This window comes from Vigna unguiculata, chromosome 9, assembly GCF_037176805.1.
Source record: "Vigna unguiculata cultivar grain cowpea cultivar isolate G323 ecotype 2 chromosome 9, ASM3717680v1, whole genome shotgun sequence".
NCBI lineage: Eukaryota > Viridiplantae > Streptophyta > Magnoliopsida > Fabales > Fabaceae > Vigna > Vigna unguiculata.
The window spans coordinates 8,775,104-8,793,728 of NC_140800.1; the positions used below are offsets into that span (position 1 = coordinate 8,775,104).

The 18,625-nt window shown below is 35.1% G+C and overlaps 1 protein-coding gene across 3 annotated transcripts; it reads right to left on the reverse strand.

Moving 5' to 3' along the window:
• Nucleotides 1-1,039: 1,039 nt before the first annotated feature.
• LOC114162963 (putative phospholipid-transporting ATPase 9) lies at nt 1,040-17,106 on the reverse strand. 3 transcript variants are annotated; one of them, XM_028046984.2, is made up of 11 exons: nt 16,137-17,103; nt 13,679-15,042; nt 5,137-5,265; nt 4,766-5,042; nt 4,592-4,680; nt 4,390-4,498; nt 3,135-3,347; nt 2,895-3,020; nt 2,695-2,793; nt 2,402-2,593; nt 1,040-1,841 (listed from the first exon to the last, which is right to left on the reverse strand). In XM_028046984.2, exons 1-11 carry the CDS (start codon nt 16,536-16,538, stop codon nt 1,317-1,319), a joined length of 3,525 nt encoding a protein of 1,174 aa, XP_027902785.1. In that variant the 5' UTR covers nt 16,539-17,103; the 3' UTR covers nt 1,040-1,316. The 3 variants fall into 3 exon arrangements, with proteins under 3 accessions (XP_027902785.1, XP_027902786.1, XP_085523313.1); XM_028046985.2 differs by having other exon boundaries at nt 5,137-5,247; nt 16,137-17,102; XM_085667187.1 differs by having other exon boundaries at nt 1,554-1,841; nt 2,402-2,477; nt 16,137-17,106.
• Nucleotides 17,107-18,625: the final 1,519 nt, after the last annotated feature.

Sequence of the window (18,625 nt, forward strand, 5' to 3'; positions counted from 1 at the left end):
GCCATCTCACTCTTCTCTCTTCTTTCTCTGTGCATCATTCCCTCTATTTTTGTTCTCTCTATTCACAAAAACTATGAAGAACAAAGCTTATGCTATTCTCATGGCTATGATGTTGACTTCAATAGGGATTAAGTATGAAGGTTCAAACATCAACCCCTTCCAACATTCAACACCAACTGCGTTGCTTTTCCTTACAGCAGCATGCTCTCACGTACTTGCTTCCACAGCTCAAACCACCTGCCCAACTATTTTCATATTCCACGTCTCTGGTGCAGTTGGATGTGAAGTACTACTGTGGATTCTCATTGCTCCCCAGTTTTTATGGTGGTACATCATCAACGTCCTTCTTTTACTTGTCGCCTCATTCTGCTTCAACTACAACCTTATCAATCAACTCAATCGTGCCACCATTCATCACCACCCAAATTTGGCCTCCCCTGTGTAACATATGACGGCGTCATCCTTTGTAGCATGTTGAATCCGTGTCCCTAGGGAAACTTTGTTATTTTGTTTTCCTATGTTTCTGTTCTTTTCTAAGTTTGAAGGGCTTTATGTTCTAGTTGTTATGTTTGTTCATCATAAATTATTTTTGCACTAGTGAGAATTGCAGAAGTAATATCGTGAAAATTGTTTGCTAAATTCGAACTATAATTATATATTTATCACACGTTTCTAATACGATGTTGAAAACAAATTGTTTATTCATAACGTTCATCAATAAATGTGGACCGGTCGAAATCTGCAGGGAGTTCACTAAAAGCACGTAGTTTTTTGTTTGTTGAACCATTTACTTTTCAAAGATTATCTCTCTCCTACTCTTCTCTAAGCTGAGTTCTAAACAGAAAGAATTTTAATACATTTGTTACATCTTCTACCAAAAACGTCTAATCTACCAATCATCCGTGAAAACTTTTCCAAACATAGTTCATTTCAAAAAATTCATCAACAAGCACAATAGAAAGTAAGCGTTTCTCTTTTTAAGAACATCGTAATAAGTTAAGAGATAACATTTTCCTAAAATAAATTAATAACACAAGGATGGTATACAACAAATCACATATCTCAACCAAAATCTCAGTATATTACACTAGATAGGATACAATTCTCAACTACTCCAACATCCATCAATGCCACATATACAGTAATAATAACATTTCACTCAAACAGTTATAACTCTTAACACACCCTTTGGATGTCAATATACATATCTATGGTTAGTAATTCTGTCTATACTATTGTTAGCCTCAGCTGCAAAATGTGCTGTTGAACTTATTGTGGTTGGTCATAATGATATTTGCTCACTCATCACAGTATTTTTATTCAGTGCCATTTGTCTTCCTCTCGTACCTTATCCATTGTACCATTTGGTGATACATGGGGAAGAACCACATCTGAATTACTGAGAAGGTAAGGTATGGTATAAGTGTTGAGATCGCCACAAAGAATGTCACAGCCCAAAAGGAAGGAGATGCTGCGAGAGTTTCAATGAAGACTTGATAAACATTTGTAGAAAATTTTGGAGGCATTGCTCCATATGCCAGGAGGAAAAGATACCAGAAAGCGATGGAACCCCAGATAAAAACATGTTGTATCAAGGTGAAGTAACGTATAGCAAGTGCCATCTGCAAGTTCACAACCCAAACCACACAAGTATACATTGTCACACCCAGCATGTCTCTTCCGGCTGTTCTTCCCTCCTCATCAAAGGCCTGAGGCTCAATTGCTTTGGTGCAGAAGAAGAATATCATTGTAGCATTAATAAATCCATTAAGCATCCAACTAAGTACTATACGCCAGCTGAAGAGAACATTTTGCACCCCTTCTTGGTATAAGATGGGAAACTGCAAAATTAAACAGAAATAACCATGAATGATCAATCACTCAGCAGAGAAAACAAGTTGACGCTCGTTTATTTTACTTCAGATATAGTAACCAAGGGGGATTTATCTATTATGCAGCATACAAGAGACTACTGTGTTTAAACAGTATTACTAACTTTTGAAATGGGATTCCTAGGTGCTGTTAATGTCAGGACAAAATCGCAACATGAAGGTGAAAAGCTAAGTTGGTCTAGCAGAAATCAATGCATAGCAATTATATAAATTGACGCAAGAGTTTTGCTGTCTTTTCTTTCCTTTTATTTGGTGAGTTTTATTGTTTTTTATTTAAATCGATAAACAACTTTTTAACAGTACAACAATGAAATTTATGTTTCTCAGATATTGATACAAACATGCCAGCATATTAATGCCCGTTTGGATCTTATTTTTGTCACCATAAAAGCGACAACTGTGTTTGAGGCAAGAAAAGAGGAAGGAAGGAGAAATGTTCTCCAGTTTGAAAATGGCCATTTGAAGGGCTTGAGAGTTTGAAACAAACCATGCTAAACAACACAACTTACCTTCAGGCAGTACCTGGCAGATACATCCTGGTCAAGGACCCCAAGGGCAATTACAGGAAGTGACGAAAAGAAGACACTATAGAGAGACAAAAACCAGTCATTGTATGCAGGCTCTCCAGAGAATGATGCATACACCTCATACAAGAATAGGGTGAATCCAAATGTGATATTCTTAAAGAAAAAATAGCATATCTGCCACAAGAATAAACAAGTTAATATTAAAGCTTTCAGATCAGAAAATCCTTCAGAGCCTAAATCTGTAGAATGCTGAGATTCAGTTTGAGTGGCAATACCATTGATGACATCCTCCGGTAACACCAATGTCCATGTACAAGAAGTAATCTTTCCAAATACTGGAACTGTGCAATTGCAATATCACTAGACATGACGGCCTAGGGGAGAAAGGATACAAATCGAAAACTTTTACTAAAACAGGATATGAACGTGAAAAATCAATTTTAAAAAATTTAATAGTATGTCAATTTTGGGGTACCTGCATTCCTTCGACACCACTGATTCCAATCCCTACGTCTGCTTCTTGAAGCATTCCGACATCATTAGCTCCATCACCAATAGCCAATGTTGTTTTACCAGTTCCAGATTTGACCAGTCTAGTAACCTTGAGATGAACCAATAATAATAAAATACTTTTAAGAGCTAACTAGAATAATCATCAGTATTAACCAAAAAAACTCTAACATGCTAAATAGATGCAGAACAGGCTTAAAAATACCAGAGCCTTCTGCTTTGGCGACGAGCGGCAGCAAATAACAGATGCACAATGACTTGCAAGCTCTAGAAACATGTTTTTCATATTATCCTCTAAAGCATAAGTAAGTGATTTTCCATCAATGATCAGTGCAAATGTCTGCTGGCAGGTCCCTTTGGATGCAAAAAGCAGTTGAGCACCTTCATATAGCTGATGATGCACACTTTCCCTTGATACCTAAAAAACAGGAGTCAGCCTATAAATATCAGCACTCAAATTTCAATTACACAGGTTCTCTAAGATACTTTAAGCTAAAATGTGTTGATTTTTTTTTACTAGTCATAGGAGGTAAAGTATGACAATTGATTTTGAGGAACACCACACATGCTCTAGAAATCCTGTTTCTTAATCTCTAAATCAGTAGATCCAAGGTTGTTCATGTTGTGACTTGTGAACTTAAGGAAAGAATTCAAGGAGAAACATATGTATGGGTATTCCAGTATTTGAAAGAAATAACATGCATGGGAAGCTTATTCATGCCAAGCAACACTTCAACAAAAAGCAAATTACGTAGCTCAACTTGCAACTGAACATGGAAACATGGAAGCATGTGCCTAAAAGCTGTGGGAGGATAGTATTCCTAAGGCAGCATGGGAAATTTTCTAAAGGGGAGCACTAGAGCAGTTTCAAATTTAGTATGGTCTGACTATACAGACGGGGAGAGAATACTGCAACTATTTAGTTTAGTGGAGGTTGGTTTTGGTAGAGATCTCATGCACTCACAATCCTAGAAAATAACACCTGTGTTCATTCTCTCTCTAATTTCTAACTGGGTACCTAGCAGTAACTTTGACACCATGCAACCAACCCGTTCCAACATAGACAAAGAAAAGTTTGAGAGGGAAAGAAAGAAGAAAAGGAAAGAAACAGAATAACAAAAACTATAATCTCGATTAAGGGTTAAATAAACTAAGCAACAGAATACAAGCATGCATTGTCTTTTTCCATCTTCTGGAAGGAAAAATGAAAATTCCATATAAATGTAGTTATTGCAATTACTATATCCCACTATAAAGCCACTTTATTCACAACTTGAATGGACTAATCCATGAATTGTAAATTTAATTGTCAGCATTGTAAAGCACATTCACCGAAAATAAACTCGATGAAATATCTCATGAGGATTTAGAATATTTTAAGAGAACCATCCTGTCATATGTCCAATGTAATACGTGTGGAATCTTCGATATGCAAACTATATCTATACATTTAGTTTTACCTTCGCAATAGCCATCTTGTCTCCAACCTTTTCTAATGCTTGAATTTCTGGAATCTCCAAATGAATTATAATTTGTTTCATTCCTTGTCTAAGCAAGCGACAAGAGAAACTGCATTTGTAAATTATATCAAACATTGTGAGAAATTATTCTCACATAAAATCTAACATAAAGAGAAGAAAAAGCATAATCACAATATTATACCCAATATTGATGGCAGTCTCCATTTTATCTCCAGTCAAAACCCAAATCTTAATCTTAGCTTGGGCAAGCTTGTCGATACAATCAGGAACCTAGCAAAACAATATAGTTAGGCTTATTATTGGAGTCGTGTTCCACTGGATATATCTTCATATGTTAACTTTTTTTCTAAACTACCCCATTTTGGAGCTTGTCCTCTACAGCAGTGGCACCAAGAAGGATTAGATTCCTCTCAACTGTATCCAATAATTCTTCGATCAGTGTTTCGCGGTCTTCCGAAACTGAATTTTTTACTTCAGACAATTTACCATCAAACACCTTGTATTCTTCTTCATCAAGTTCGCGATAAGCAAGTATTAGGGTCCTTAGACCTGCATCAGCGTATTCATGCACATGTTCCATTGTTTTCTCTTCAAACTTCCTCCCATTGTTGGCAAGCCTTTCAAACATTACACTGCATGAAAATATGAGTTAAGGCATGTTAATAGGTTGAATGCTCAGATAAGAACTCCAAAGTATTGAAGGCTATAAATAATTTAATCACAGACCTGTCAGCACCTTTAGAGAGTAGTAAAATTCTCCCTTCTTCATCTTTCGCTATCACTGACATTCGCTTCCTTGAACTACTAAACTCTAAAACATTGAGAAGCTTGTATGTCCTGTTAATTGAAATTAATCTGAACCAGTCAAAATTAATTACTTCACATGAATAAAGTAAACTAAAAAACACAAATAATTATAAATAATAATTGAATTAGGAATAATCTGTTTTAAGTAGTCAAGCAATTGTTAGTTCTCACATCCTCACTTCTGTAGCTTATAAAGACTAATTTATTAGTAATTGTGGTAGTAAGTAAAACATACTAAGAAATGCTAAGATAATTAAAGCATATCATCTAATTGGGGATAAGTAACAGGTAAGTTAAATTTACTCATTGTGGTTTTACGAATCCCATATTATTGCTGGAATTTGGAATTTGGTTCATCCTTCGTTCAACTATCAGTTATCCTAAAATTCTATAACCAATCTCATCTGAATTTGTTAGAAATTTAAGTCCCTATAATTCATAGTTGTTGCTCACCATTTGCCTTTTCCTTCGAGACCTTTGCCACTTTTATCAGATGCATGGCCCTTAGCTTTTACCGGACACACGGCCCCCAGATTTCCAAATGCACTTGGCTTTGGTGTTTTCCAAGATGTACCAACTCCAGCTTCTCCCGAATGCATTTTCCCCCGACTATTTTCAGATGACTGGTCAACTTTTTCTCAATTTCATGTTTTTTATTTTTAATTTGTGGGGAAGTTTTATTTTCTTGTAACAAGATAAAAGCTTAGTAACCTTCTTAAGGACAAGTTTTAGAAATATAAGAAATATTTGAAGGTATTATATCTTATAATATTTTAGAGTATCTAAGAAGATCTGATACGGTTATTCTTCTTGTATGTTTTGATTTGCTTGCTTATTTAATTAGAATCTCTATTAAGAATATCTTGTCCGAATCAGATTAATCAGAATATCAAATTATGTGTATGGGAATAAAATCTACTACAATTATTTGTATTTATTGCAATCATGAAATGGACTTTGTTATGTAGTCCATACACACAATGTTCAGCATTTCTTCCATCTATTTTGTCTCTTTCAACAACCACAATTAAGCTAACTTTCCAATACTCTCCCTCATGCTCGTGACTGTCAAACTGAAGTGTAGCAATGCAGGTAACAATGGATCTTGGATAAATTCTAATATCATCTAAGAGCTTGGGATTGAGCCTTACTTAACCTCAAAAACTTGCTCGAGTGGTCAAGGTGTCCACCACATATACACTCTATTTTATTTAAGTCATATCTCTAGTCAATGTAAACTAAACATCTCCCTTGAGCCTAAAAATAAGACAACCCCCCAATTGACCGCAATTAAAGCAGGCTGGGAGTGACTGCAATTAAGACAGTTTTCCAACAATCCCCTCCCGCCCAAGGCTACCAGCCTAGAGTGTTGCAATGCAGATGGCCAAACCATAGATCTGGGATAATTCTAACACCATCTTAAAATTTGGGCTTAGGACCAGAACATAAGCATTACATTATTTTTGGTCAACAAAAATACCCACTCATTTTCAGCTAATTAAGTTACACACTTGGTAATTAATGTAGTTGTAATAGTAAGAGTGTACAAAGTAAAATATTCAAAGCCCGGGAAAACTTGCTAAATTTTACAATTTTTATATGATACAATTAGCAGCCATCAAAATAATAACGAGACATTGAGAGGCATTATTTTTTCAATATACCATATTTTAAGCAAACTACCTAAACATTAGAAAAAGAATATTTCTATTACAATACTAGTGTCCTTGAAGTTCAGTTTTAAGTTTAAGTGTCAAAGTATACAACAGACTCAGGTCAAGTGTTTAAGCCAACAATTCTTTTATAGGACAATTAGTGAGAGAGAAGTATCTAACACCAGTTGGATATTTTCAAGTGAGGTGTCAATGGCAAAAAAGTGTCGACATTCTAACAACTCAAGTAGGAAGAGTTTCCACGTTTTGTAGCTTCTTCACTAACACCCACACACACATCGAATTCACTTGAATTCACAACAAAATCCTTAATTTCAAACACCATAGTCAATAATAAATAAACATGCAGAAAGGAAAAAATTGCTTTGGACCACAGTACCATATGAGCAAGGTAACACTTTAGGATCCACATACATAATTGTAAGCCAAGGTTACAAATCACCTAAGCTGTACGCAACTTTACAATAGTAGGTGAATAGTACATAGCAACACAAACTAACACTTCATCTTACACAACACCTTTTTAAGCCTTATGATTATTTATATTCTTTATAAGTATTACTCTACAGTGTATTCCGTAGATTCCTGCCTTTTATCTCCTGCTACTGCTTTTCCGCTTTGCCTACTATTTTTCAGTCACTACACTGCTATTTTATATATTCTGTTTTTAAAATTTTTTATGGATCACATACAGCCATTCCTAGGCTCTGACTACAAATCAGCCTTAACGGCTGTAGAAAAAATTACAAACTCTCCTCCGGTAGGTTATAAAAAACCTACTTCAGAGGTAGATCATGTACACACAGTTATTATAGGACAAAATAACACTATAATAGCTCTTATAGAAGAAGTCTCTAGAAGATTGAATCATATAATTGATTCTACTAAAGGGTCTAACTTGTCCAAAGACATAAAAGGCCTTACAAAACAAGTATCAAAATTATCTTTAGGAACACATACACATATGAAAACAACTTCTCAAAAATTCATTAAGGTTACAACTAAAAAAGACACAAAAGCTGCAAGTACCAACACAGCACCTCCTACAAACAATAATAATAATTTGTAATGATTACACAAACTAATACGTCTACACAAACACAAGCTGATAGTGTTAATATGAATAGTACAATAGAACCTAGCAGCACACAAAGATTCCCCGGAATCCCCAAAAGATTAAGAGAACACCAGACTAGAAGTCAAAATCTTATACAACACCCAGGAATCTTAGATAGATTCTTAAATAGACAAAGAACAACTAATATCAGAAGATTAGAAGACTTAGTTGATATACAACAAAATACAGATATAGGATCTAACTCGAGGATAGATTCTCTAAATCCCCGACAGTTATATAACATAGGATGGTTAAGTTCTGAACGAACTAGCCTCTATCGATATAGGAGAATAGAAGATTTTCATCTCCCTGACAACACCTATAAGATTATTCCTCTAATATCTCCCCAAACAGGTAGACAATTACAAAATCTACAAGCAAGATATGTCCACATGGGATTAATCACTATTGGTGTCAGATCCTTAGCAAGACATATGATTGGAGCAAGAGCTTTGATAGTTCTACACGATTCTAGATTTCAAAATAATGATTCACAAAGTGTAATAGGGATTTTAGAAGTAGATCTAAATCAACCCTTTTCCCTTATTTATCTTGCACCAAATTTCACATTAACTTTACAAGATTTTATAAATCATATAAATTTAGAAGTACAAATGATAGGTTTTGGACCCAATTGGATGGGTGAAAATCTACATTTAGACATAACCTTCATAGGAAGAATAAGTAATCATATTTCTTCTATGTATAGAATAAACACTAGACCATTAGAAGAAGCCATTAGCTCTTATGGTACACAATTCTTACCAGCCCAAGCCTTCACAAGAAGAAATGAAGGACATTTGTGGCAAACACATTTACCCAGAGAAGAAAATAACCCAATTACAGCCCCTTCATCTGCTATTTTACACAACAGGTCTAGAGGACTTAGTCTAAGTTTTGTAGACTACACAAACATACCACAACTTGACCTAGAACAAGATAGGTTAACCGAAAATAGGCATAGCACTTCAGCTATTCCTGATAACGAAAACATATCCATGATGAATATCATACAATACGAAGAAGATGAAGATGATGATATGACTGATGAAGAATGGAATCATCATCAGGCAATTATAGCTATGTACAGACAAGGATCTTTGGATTCCTCTAAAAATACAAATTATGAAAATATTTATTATGAAACAGAAAACATTATAAATGATTTTCTCGATAACCTACAATTAGATGAAGAACATAACTCTTCAGTAATATCAAAACCTATGTCTGCATTAGGTTTTGTCAATACAAGCGTAGGATCAGTAAACCCCAACAGTTACCAGGAATAAAAGAGGGGGGGAGGAGGGAGAACAAATAAAATGAGATTATGAACAAAGGAGTTGTATAAGATTATGAGAATATAAATCTGGCAGAGCCGGTTAGATATTCTCTCATAAGTTTACCTCTCCAAAAGGGAAAAATTAAGTTCTATACATAAATTGTTTTTAAGCCTTTAAATGATTATCGCATCTTTAATAAATATTACTCAAGACATCCATAGATGCCTAAAAAGAAAACTACTCCATATAACTTACTTGTGATCCACACAGAGAGGGGGAAGATCTAAATTTCCTCGTTTATTTATGTTCTGAGAATCAATTTACAAAAAGGAAGGTAGAGGGAGGGAAGAGAGAAGGGAGAGCAGGATTAAGAGAGAGGGGGATTCAGGGTTTTCTTGTATCCGAGTTTCTTGCCCAGCATAAGGGTCTTACAGACTCTTTTATAGAAGAATTTTAAAACCTGTAACCTGTTGAACCGGTTTTTAAATGACCGGTTACTTGTAGTGTAGGTCATGTGATAACTGTGTTGTTTTACCCTTCAGTCTATTACTCAGATAAGAGTAAAATTACTGTGTCACAGGTAAAACGTTATTTATTGTCCTTTTCTGGAGACCATAGTGGACGTCAAGTCTTCATGATCTTCTTCGAGGATTTGATCAGAGTCTTCATTGTCTGAAGGAAAGGAAGATCCAGGTGTTCCTTGTCCATGGCTTTGTGTTTCTTCGTAGATTTCTCTGTATATTCTTTCCTTTTCAAATCTTTTTACCAGTATTGGACTGGCTTCGATGGGGAAAGGATGGAATTTATTTCCCATAAACTTTTTCCAATATATCTTGGTGTTTACGGTTTCTTTCAAAAGGATATATTCTGAGTTATCATTTCTAGAGAAATTCCAGTTTGATCCTTCAGTATATGCCTTCCAGAGCTGGTACTGGTACAGCTTTTCTTTATTTAAAGATAATCCTTTCAAGGTTCCGTGTTGCAGATGGACATGGGCCTCAGGATTTGACTCTGTGTACAGTTTTATCACATGGGTTGTAACGCTGTCAAGATTCGTGGCGCTCTTGGGAGAAGAGGTAATTTGTAGGCAGATATTGGTCATATATTCTGCCTGTATCTCATTCACTACAGAATTTATCTCTTGGGTAAGAGAGTTGAACTTCTCGGTAGGTGGGATGATAAGTGTCTGGAGACATCCTGCCTCTAATAATAGAGAAGGACATATGACCACGTCTCTGTATAGTTGGTTTTTGAAGGTCTTCAAATCAATTTGAGCCTTCCTAAAGATAAACTTTATCTGGCAAGTACACTTTGTGGACACTGTTTTACAATAGTCGGAGGACTCTTGACACGGTGTCTTTGTATCAAAATATGTTTGGGGTTTAACAAACAAACCATTGTAATTTTGTGTTTCAGAATGTACCTCAAACAAGAATTCCTGTATGACTTCAAATTTTGCGAGGAAAATGTTTAGGTTTATCTGTGGTGAAAAACTGCAAGAGGCAACATAGGTTTGTGTTTGGGTTTTGGGTTCGAATGTCATCCCAGTCTTTATCTTTTCTTTATCGATTGTTCCTAGTTTTAAAGCCATCTGGGCTTCTTCTAGGGAATTGAAACCTTTATATGTGGACCAGAATTGGTTCTGTTTAGCCTCAGAGAGGTCTTTGAATGAAGTATAAACTCCTTTGTTTGGCCCTGTGATCAAGGCATAATGTGTAAATCCTTTCCCAGAGGGAGAGGATGGTGAAGTTAACAAAACTCCTTTGTTATCTGCATTGCAAAAATTGTATAATGCACTAATGATGCTTTGTTTCACCTTAGTGACTTGTTGTTCATTCTGAACTGTGTATTTTGGAATATTCCAAATGTTGTCAATTAAAACATTTAATTTGACATTTGTATTATCTCTACCAGGAAAATGGTAGGTATTTGTAAGTATTGGCAACTCTTGTTTGCCATATTTTGTGTATTGGTCCACCACAAAAGGGGACTTTACTAATTTAGGACCCGAAAGTCCTTTCTTTGTATTTTGTGTTTATTCCATTCTGGAATATTTGTACCTGCAACAAAAACAAAGAGGTTAGGCAATAAAATGTCTAATCCTATAAAGGTGTCGTTCCAGGATCATGATGTTGCCTTTGTACTGGGCGAGTGTATATGTATATTGAAAAGGGTTGTATGGGAATAATTCATTTCTCCTTCGCCTTAGTTTGGCTAATTTTTTTTTAAACCTTTTTATTTGTTTCGATATTTCAATGGCAGGATTAGGATTAAAACTACCACTAATCCCTCGTGGCCATAATGGGTGTATTCTACCTATGACCTGGAATCCAGGGGAAATTTCAGGATCTTCGATATGTAAATTATTCATGTATATGATTGTCTTTCTTTTGTATAATGTACCTGGAAAGGATATCAGCAAACATGTTGTCAGATCCTTTAATGTGTTCAAAATTTATTATTTTTCCTGAATTCATGTATTCTCTAAAAAGTAACCATCGTCTATGAGGTTTTCTGTCGTTATTTATTTGGTTTTTTCCATAAGAGACGATTGCTTCACAATCAGTTCTAATGGTTATTTCTGGTTTATTTATTAAAAATAATTTAAAAGCTTCCAAAGCGTGTATAATTGCATTGACCTCGTAGTCAGTGCTAGTTTGATAAACTTGTGGTTTTACTGTATATTTTCCAGAAGCATATCTGCAAATTTGTTTATTTTCTTTAGAAAGATATTTATTTTTCTTTCTTTTTAAGATGGCTCCCCATCCAGTTTCACATCCATCACATTCGATTACTAAGAAATCTGAATCTAATGGTAATTGTAGGGTGGGTAATTTATTTACCTTTTGTTTTATATTTTGGACTAATTTTATATCTTCAGAATTGAATTTTCTTTCTCCTTTTAGAGAAGTTTTGTTGTATAAAGGAGCAGTGTATTTTCCCAAATCTGGGATAAAATTCCTAGCATAATTTAAAAGTCCTAAAAAGGATCTTAGTGTTTTTATATCTTCCATTTTGTCTTTGGACAAGTTAGACCCTTTAGTAGAATCAATTATATGATTCAATCTTCTAGAGACTTCTTCTAGAAGAGCTATTATAGTGTTATTTTGTCCTATAATAACTGTGTGTACATGATCTACCTCTGAAGTAGGTTTTTTATAACCTATCGGAGGAGAGTTTGTAATTTTTTCTACAGCCGTTAAGGCTGATTTGTAGTCAGAGCCTAGGAATGGCTGTATGTGATCCATAAAAAATTTTAAAAACAGAATATATAAAATAGCAGTGTAGTGACTGAAAAATAGTAGGCAAAGCGGAAAAGCAGTAGCAGGAGATAAAAGGCAGGAATCTACGGAATACACTGTAGAGTAATACTTATAAAGAATATAAATAATCATAAGGCTTAAAAACCTCTTTTTTTTTTTTTTTTTTTTTAGATATCTGGCATCGTATACCTCAACTGCGAGCTAAGGGGTTGTTATACCCAAGTACTGTTTAGCACTCCTCTTAATATATACCCCGAAGTTATATGCCCACTACAAGCAATATAACCCAGAATACGCGCAGTGTTTGATTGTTTCTAGTCAGATCTAAAACAAAATTTACAAAAACATATTAACAAGAAAATATTCATGTAAAGAGTGTCGCAATATGCAAAGTATTCCTCAACCCACAAAGGCAGATCATTTGGGACTTATGGCTCTGTTGGCTCTCCTGGCCTTAACCTGCCCGATCTACAAAGGGTATCCTAGCGAATACAAGCCACTTCAATTACAAAGAAATATTCATAAGGCATCCAAGGAAAACCTTGCTCTGATACCAGGAATAAAAGAGGGGGGAGGAGGGAGAACAAATAAAATGAGATTATGAACAAAGGAGTTGTGTAAGATTATAAGAATATAAATCTGGCAGAGCCGGTTAGATATTCTCTCATAAGTTTACCTCGAGGGGGGGAGGAGGGAGAACAAATAAAATGAGATTATGAACAAAGGAGTTGTGTAAGATTATGAGAATATAAATCTGGCAGAGCCGGTTAGATATTCTCTCATAAGTTTACCTCTCTCCTTTGTCATTTTAAGATTCAAGTGAATTTCAACCAATTAGAAAGATTGTGCCACTGTAACATTACTAATATTTTTCATGATAGGTTGGCCAATCCATGAACTGAAAAGTATCAATATCAGACTCCACATTCCTGGATAGCCAAATGATTATGCAAACAGAATATAGAATTGCTACTTTCAAATTTTTGTATTGAAAATTAACCATTAGCATCACATGACAGGTTACTAGGTACCTGCATGTGCCTCTCCCAATGAAAATTAATCCTAAAATATTTTAAGTAGATTGGGATAGGAAAAATGCAGCAGTCAAAGCAATTGAAAACAACTGACCTTTCAACTTGATGGCCAGAAACAGGATCCAACTCATACGTTGACAAACAATTCTGGGTCCTTTTGTAGAATTTAAAACCAACTTCTCTTGCAGCAATCACAAATGCTGCTTCATCTGGAGATTCAGCCTCATATGAGACATTTCCTGTTTCTTCATCCACTTCTGGTATGGCAGTATGACAAATTGCCAATAAGCGAAAAAAAAATTGTATAATATCTGCATAAGGCTCATTAACCCAGTTTCCATTCATTATCCTTTCATCTGTAAAGTTAAAACCTTTGATAGGCTCTTTTCTATCAGGAGAGTCCCCAATTTCATTAGATTTTGATTTTAGACCATTAATGTGCTCATGAAGAATAGGTGAACCATTACTTCTTCCCATGGCTTGCTCAACCTCTGTAACACCATGACCATAAGGTACCCCAGCAATAGAACATTTGATGAACGCCATTGAGTTGCAGGTCAGAGTTCCAGTTTTATCAGAAAGTATTGTGTCAACTTGGCCTAGTTCCTCATTCAAGTTTGAAGTTCGGGCACGAGCTGGTTTGTCTGCTTCTTCATAGTACATGTGGATATCTTGATTGATGAAGATGCTTTGAAGGACTTTGACAATCTCTATTGAGAAATAAAGAGAGATAGGAATAAAGAAGTTATATAACATTAAGGCTGTTAAAGAATGAAATATGGCAGCTGCAGCTGCTCTCTCTGGATCAAAGAAAATTGTGGAACGATCTGGTCTTAGATACCATCTTTTCATCAACCCATTGTTCAGGTCTCCTTTGGTTATGATGCCAAAGATAATAGATCCAACAAATGCAATTAGAAATAAAACACAAAACAAGAAGTAGATAATCTTATCCATCTTCTTCTCAATTTTGCTTCTTTTTGAAGGAGGATCAGTGGAGTTTTGAATAACCTTTGTGTCATGACCAGTAAAGACGACGACTCCAAACACATAGTCTGTGTTGCGAAGTTTGGAGTCTCTCAAAAGAAGTTGCTGAGCAGAAAGAGGGTACTTTTGCTCTTCAAACTCCATGCTCCCGACAAATGAATACAGATTTGCATTTGGGTCTTCACATTTGATGACAGCTCTAAAATCACGTATTTTGAAGTCCTCCTGTAAGGAAGAAGTTACATCCAACCCTTGTTTTAACTTCAAATTTGTTTCACCATCCAAGTTCATGGTCTCAACATAGCATACTGCATCTTCATAACTGGAGGAAAGCAGTAGGAGGTCAGCAGGGAAGAATTCATCCTTCATTATCTTCACTATATTCCCTACTCTCAGATTCTTCCATTCAGTATATTCAAAATTGCCATCACCTTTATGCAATATAACTCTTCTATTGTTCACCTCAATATCCTGTAGAAGTATGCCGTTAGCCAAAATATATACCCTGAATTGATAGCTTGCCATATATAGGAAATATCGTGGTAGAATTTAGAATAAATAGACACTGTTTTGGAATTTTATATATCTGACTGTACTGTCATTATATAAAACTATTAAATACAAGTCTAGCTAGAAATTGACATATCTAGGAGTCTGAGAGATTATTTTCCAACAACTGATTCCATTGGTTTAAACGCATAACTAGAATAGAGATGTCTGTTGTAGGTCATGAAAATTGAGATTCAATTTCTGTCCTCAATTTTAATAAAGCTACTGTCAAATAGAATCTTCCTTAAATTTTTCTAAAACCCATGCATAAGCTCAGGAAAAATTATTGACATCATTTAAGCTATTAAAAATTATATGTCTCACTGATTTCATGGGTAGTTTTAAATCCTGGACAGCTACGCCCAGTGGATGGCACCAGAAATGCTATAGCAGCATAGCTACTATTTTGAATTTTCTAATCGTTTGTATAATGTATGCTACATACATATAAATTCTAAAAATTCATAAAAAACGTCTAAAAAATAATGGTATTCATAATTAACAACAAAATATAATAGGTGTTTCAAACAAAACATTCAAGTAAATATATAAAAAATATATATATACAAGTTTCCTAGAAATGAATCGTCAATTATCAATCGTGAACTTTCAAATTCAAGTATTCTTTACCATTTTCATTACTATTACAGCTGTCAATTTCATTTCTACAATTGAAGTCCTTAAAAAAGCTCCCAAAAAAGCATTAATGTATCTCTTCAGAGAGCTTTAGCACAGCTATAGCCATGCTATTCGGTCTGCTAAGACCAATTTGCTAAGGCAGCCCCTGTAGCAAGCCCGGGCCTCTTTGCACCATTATGCAGCTATGGTGGCACTATAGCTCTCTATTAAAAAACCCTGATTTCATAGACAGTAAGTTGCAAAATAAATGTAAGTAAATTCAAACAAAAGAGGAGACCACAGACCAATGTTAAGAAGAGAAGACCAGTATAATTCAATTAGACTCTACATACTCACGCTGCATAGTTGAAGAAATTTACTTTATAAAACAAAATTACCTGCTTTTTCCTGCGCCAGTCTTCAATACCCTCTTTCACCATAGTTGCCCCAACGATGATAGAGAGTGGAAGGATAGCACTGACAGCAGTATAAGGAGTAAGCTTTGTGAAGGCCAAGATCCCAGCCACCAAGAAATAGAAATTAGCCACCCTCCTAAACTGCTCAAAAAGTGACTTTGGCAAGAAAGTGGCAACCGTGTATTTTGTGGACCTAACAGAATTATCAGCATAATTGAAAACCCCTCCCTCGAACCTATCAGGTTCATTGCAGAAAACCACCCTGGAATGACCATGGCCCCCAATCCGCGAATGTTCTCTCTTCAAGGTTGTTTTACCACAAGCAAATGAGTAGATCTTGCTAAACTTAAGCTTTATCATACTCCTCTTTCTCCCACCCCTCATCTTCTTCTATCTAAATGGTATAAGTGATTGATCCAAATTCCAAAATGATAGCAATAATAAAAGGCATCAAGGGTCAATAAGGTGGACTAAGTACTCTTCCCAATCCCTGAAGCAAAGTCCAACACTAGCAGACAAATCGGTAACCTTACCTAGTCTTAAAAAGCAACTTCCCTAACCACTGTGCTTGAAAGGGAACTGAGTGTCACTAGTCAACAAACAAAACCATCACAACCACACAAAAACTCGGAACCCCTTTTGGCCTTTTGCCACAAAATTACGCAATCTTGGCCACGAAGGAACGGAAAGTGGAGAATGGAAGAGAAACAAAAAGATGAAGTTTAAAGGATAAAACCTGTGTTCTGTTGGGAACAAGCAATGTGAAGTGTACTTCGAAAAGTTTGGGGTGGTTTACGTAACTGGGTCACGAAAAGAAGGAGCCTTGGAATTTGGCATGTTAGGAAGGTGCATTCCATATCAAATGCTGTTACTTTGTAACTTTATCCTACAGCACCGTGCCAAGAGAAAATTGAGGTAATATCGTTGTTGTGTCGGCAAAGAAGCAAACACAGAGAGAGAGAGAGAGTAGTAACCAATTTCTAGATTTTGATACACACGGGCCGTTTTTGTTTTTAAATGTTATTTTAATTATGAAATAATTTTGTGATTAATTTTAATAGCTTTTAAATTAATTTGATTTTAGTTTGTCGTTGCTTAATTTTAATTTCTAATCAACAACTTAATATGTGTTAATAATTAAAATGTAAGTATTAAAATTAAATAAATGAAGGTTTCGTAGAAATTAAAAAAAAATTGTCGTATTTTTAAAATGTAAAACATATTCAATATTTTCCACTCAAATTATTCCTCACGACAACTTTATGTATATATACGTATTTCTCGGAACTAATTTTATACATTTGGATAAATCTGAACTCATTTAATGTTATGGAATAATAGATACCTAGGATATGGCCAAAAAATGTATGCGACGGCGATATTTCTTCCCCATGATTCAATTGGAAGTACATTTTTCAAGATAGTTTGTCAATACAATAATAAATCATGAGCAGTAATGTGTCAAAATTATTGAAACATTATTATTTGAAATATATAGCATTACGTTATAATCTTATAGCTATGTCTTAAAACTCTATAAGCACTTTGTTTCACCTATAGTAAATTTTTATAGTTTATCTATCTTTATTAATATATATATATATATATATATATATATAACATTACTTAAAAAAAATTAAGTTGAACAATATATATTATGGCTTAAATATCTTTTTCGTTCTCATTTTTGTAGTGTTTACTACGGATGGTCCTTATTTTTACCAAATATTTAAAATAGTCATCATTTTCGCAATTCGTGTTTAATTTAGTCCTTTTGTGTGACGTCGTTTAAATCGGTAATGGAGCATTGTACAAATGACATTGTTTGTATTACGTTTAATTGTGGTATATTAGGTGTATAATACAACTGTAGATATTATAAAATTTGGGATAAATAGGTGAGTTAGGGTTTTGAAAATGAATTATGTAAGGCCCACTATTTGTACTGCCCTAATTTTAAAGGGGTTGTCCCAAATCAGTTGGGCCTAAGGCTAGCCCATAAAGAGCCAAAGACCCTTTACCATCTAACACCCTCATTTCGGCCACTTTAAAGAAACACAGCCACCTGTTAGTGGGAGTTCATGGTGGTGCCTCAGTTGGTCGAGACGTAATTCCATGACCCCTATTAGTGGGAGTTAATGGTGATGCCCCATCTATATAATTTAGTAAGGACTCAAGGTAAGGTTGCATCTAACACTCTAAAGAGTCAGTTAGTCTCACATAAAGCGTACTGACTCTAGTGTTGAGAGTAACAAGAGGCCTAGAACTCATTAAGGGCTAACCTTGTGGGGGATGAGACATTGTAACATTTTAGCTCGGTAGAGTAGGGAAGTCCACCACAAGTGCAAGCATCCGCTGAATCCGACTAATTATATGTATCCGGATGAATCGAGTCTGAGTCTTAGTGTATTGTTTGAAAAGTCATAGCATGTTTGGTTGACATATACTTCTTGGACTGTGAAATAGCATGT

Excerpts from the sequence above, each read along its gene's own strand:
- LOC114162963 (XM_028046984.2), bottom strand. The coding sequence starts at position 16,538 with ATGAGGGGTGGGAGAAAGAGGAGTATGATAAAGCTTAAGTTTAGCAAG. Across the intron at positions 15,043-16,136 it reads ACTGGCGCAGGAAAAAGCAG|GATATTGAGGTGAACAATAG; the intron begins GTAATTTTGTTT and ends ATACTTCTACAG. Across the intron at positions 5,266-13,678 it reads TCTGGCCATCAAGTTGAAAG|ATTAATTTCAATTAACAGGA; the intron begins GTCAGTTGTTTT and ends TGACTGGTTCAG.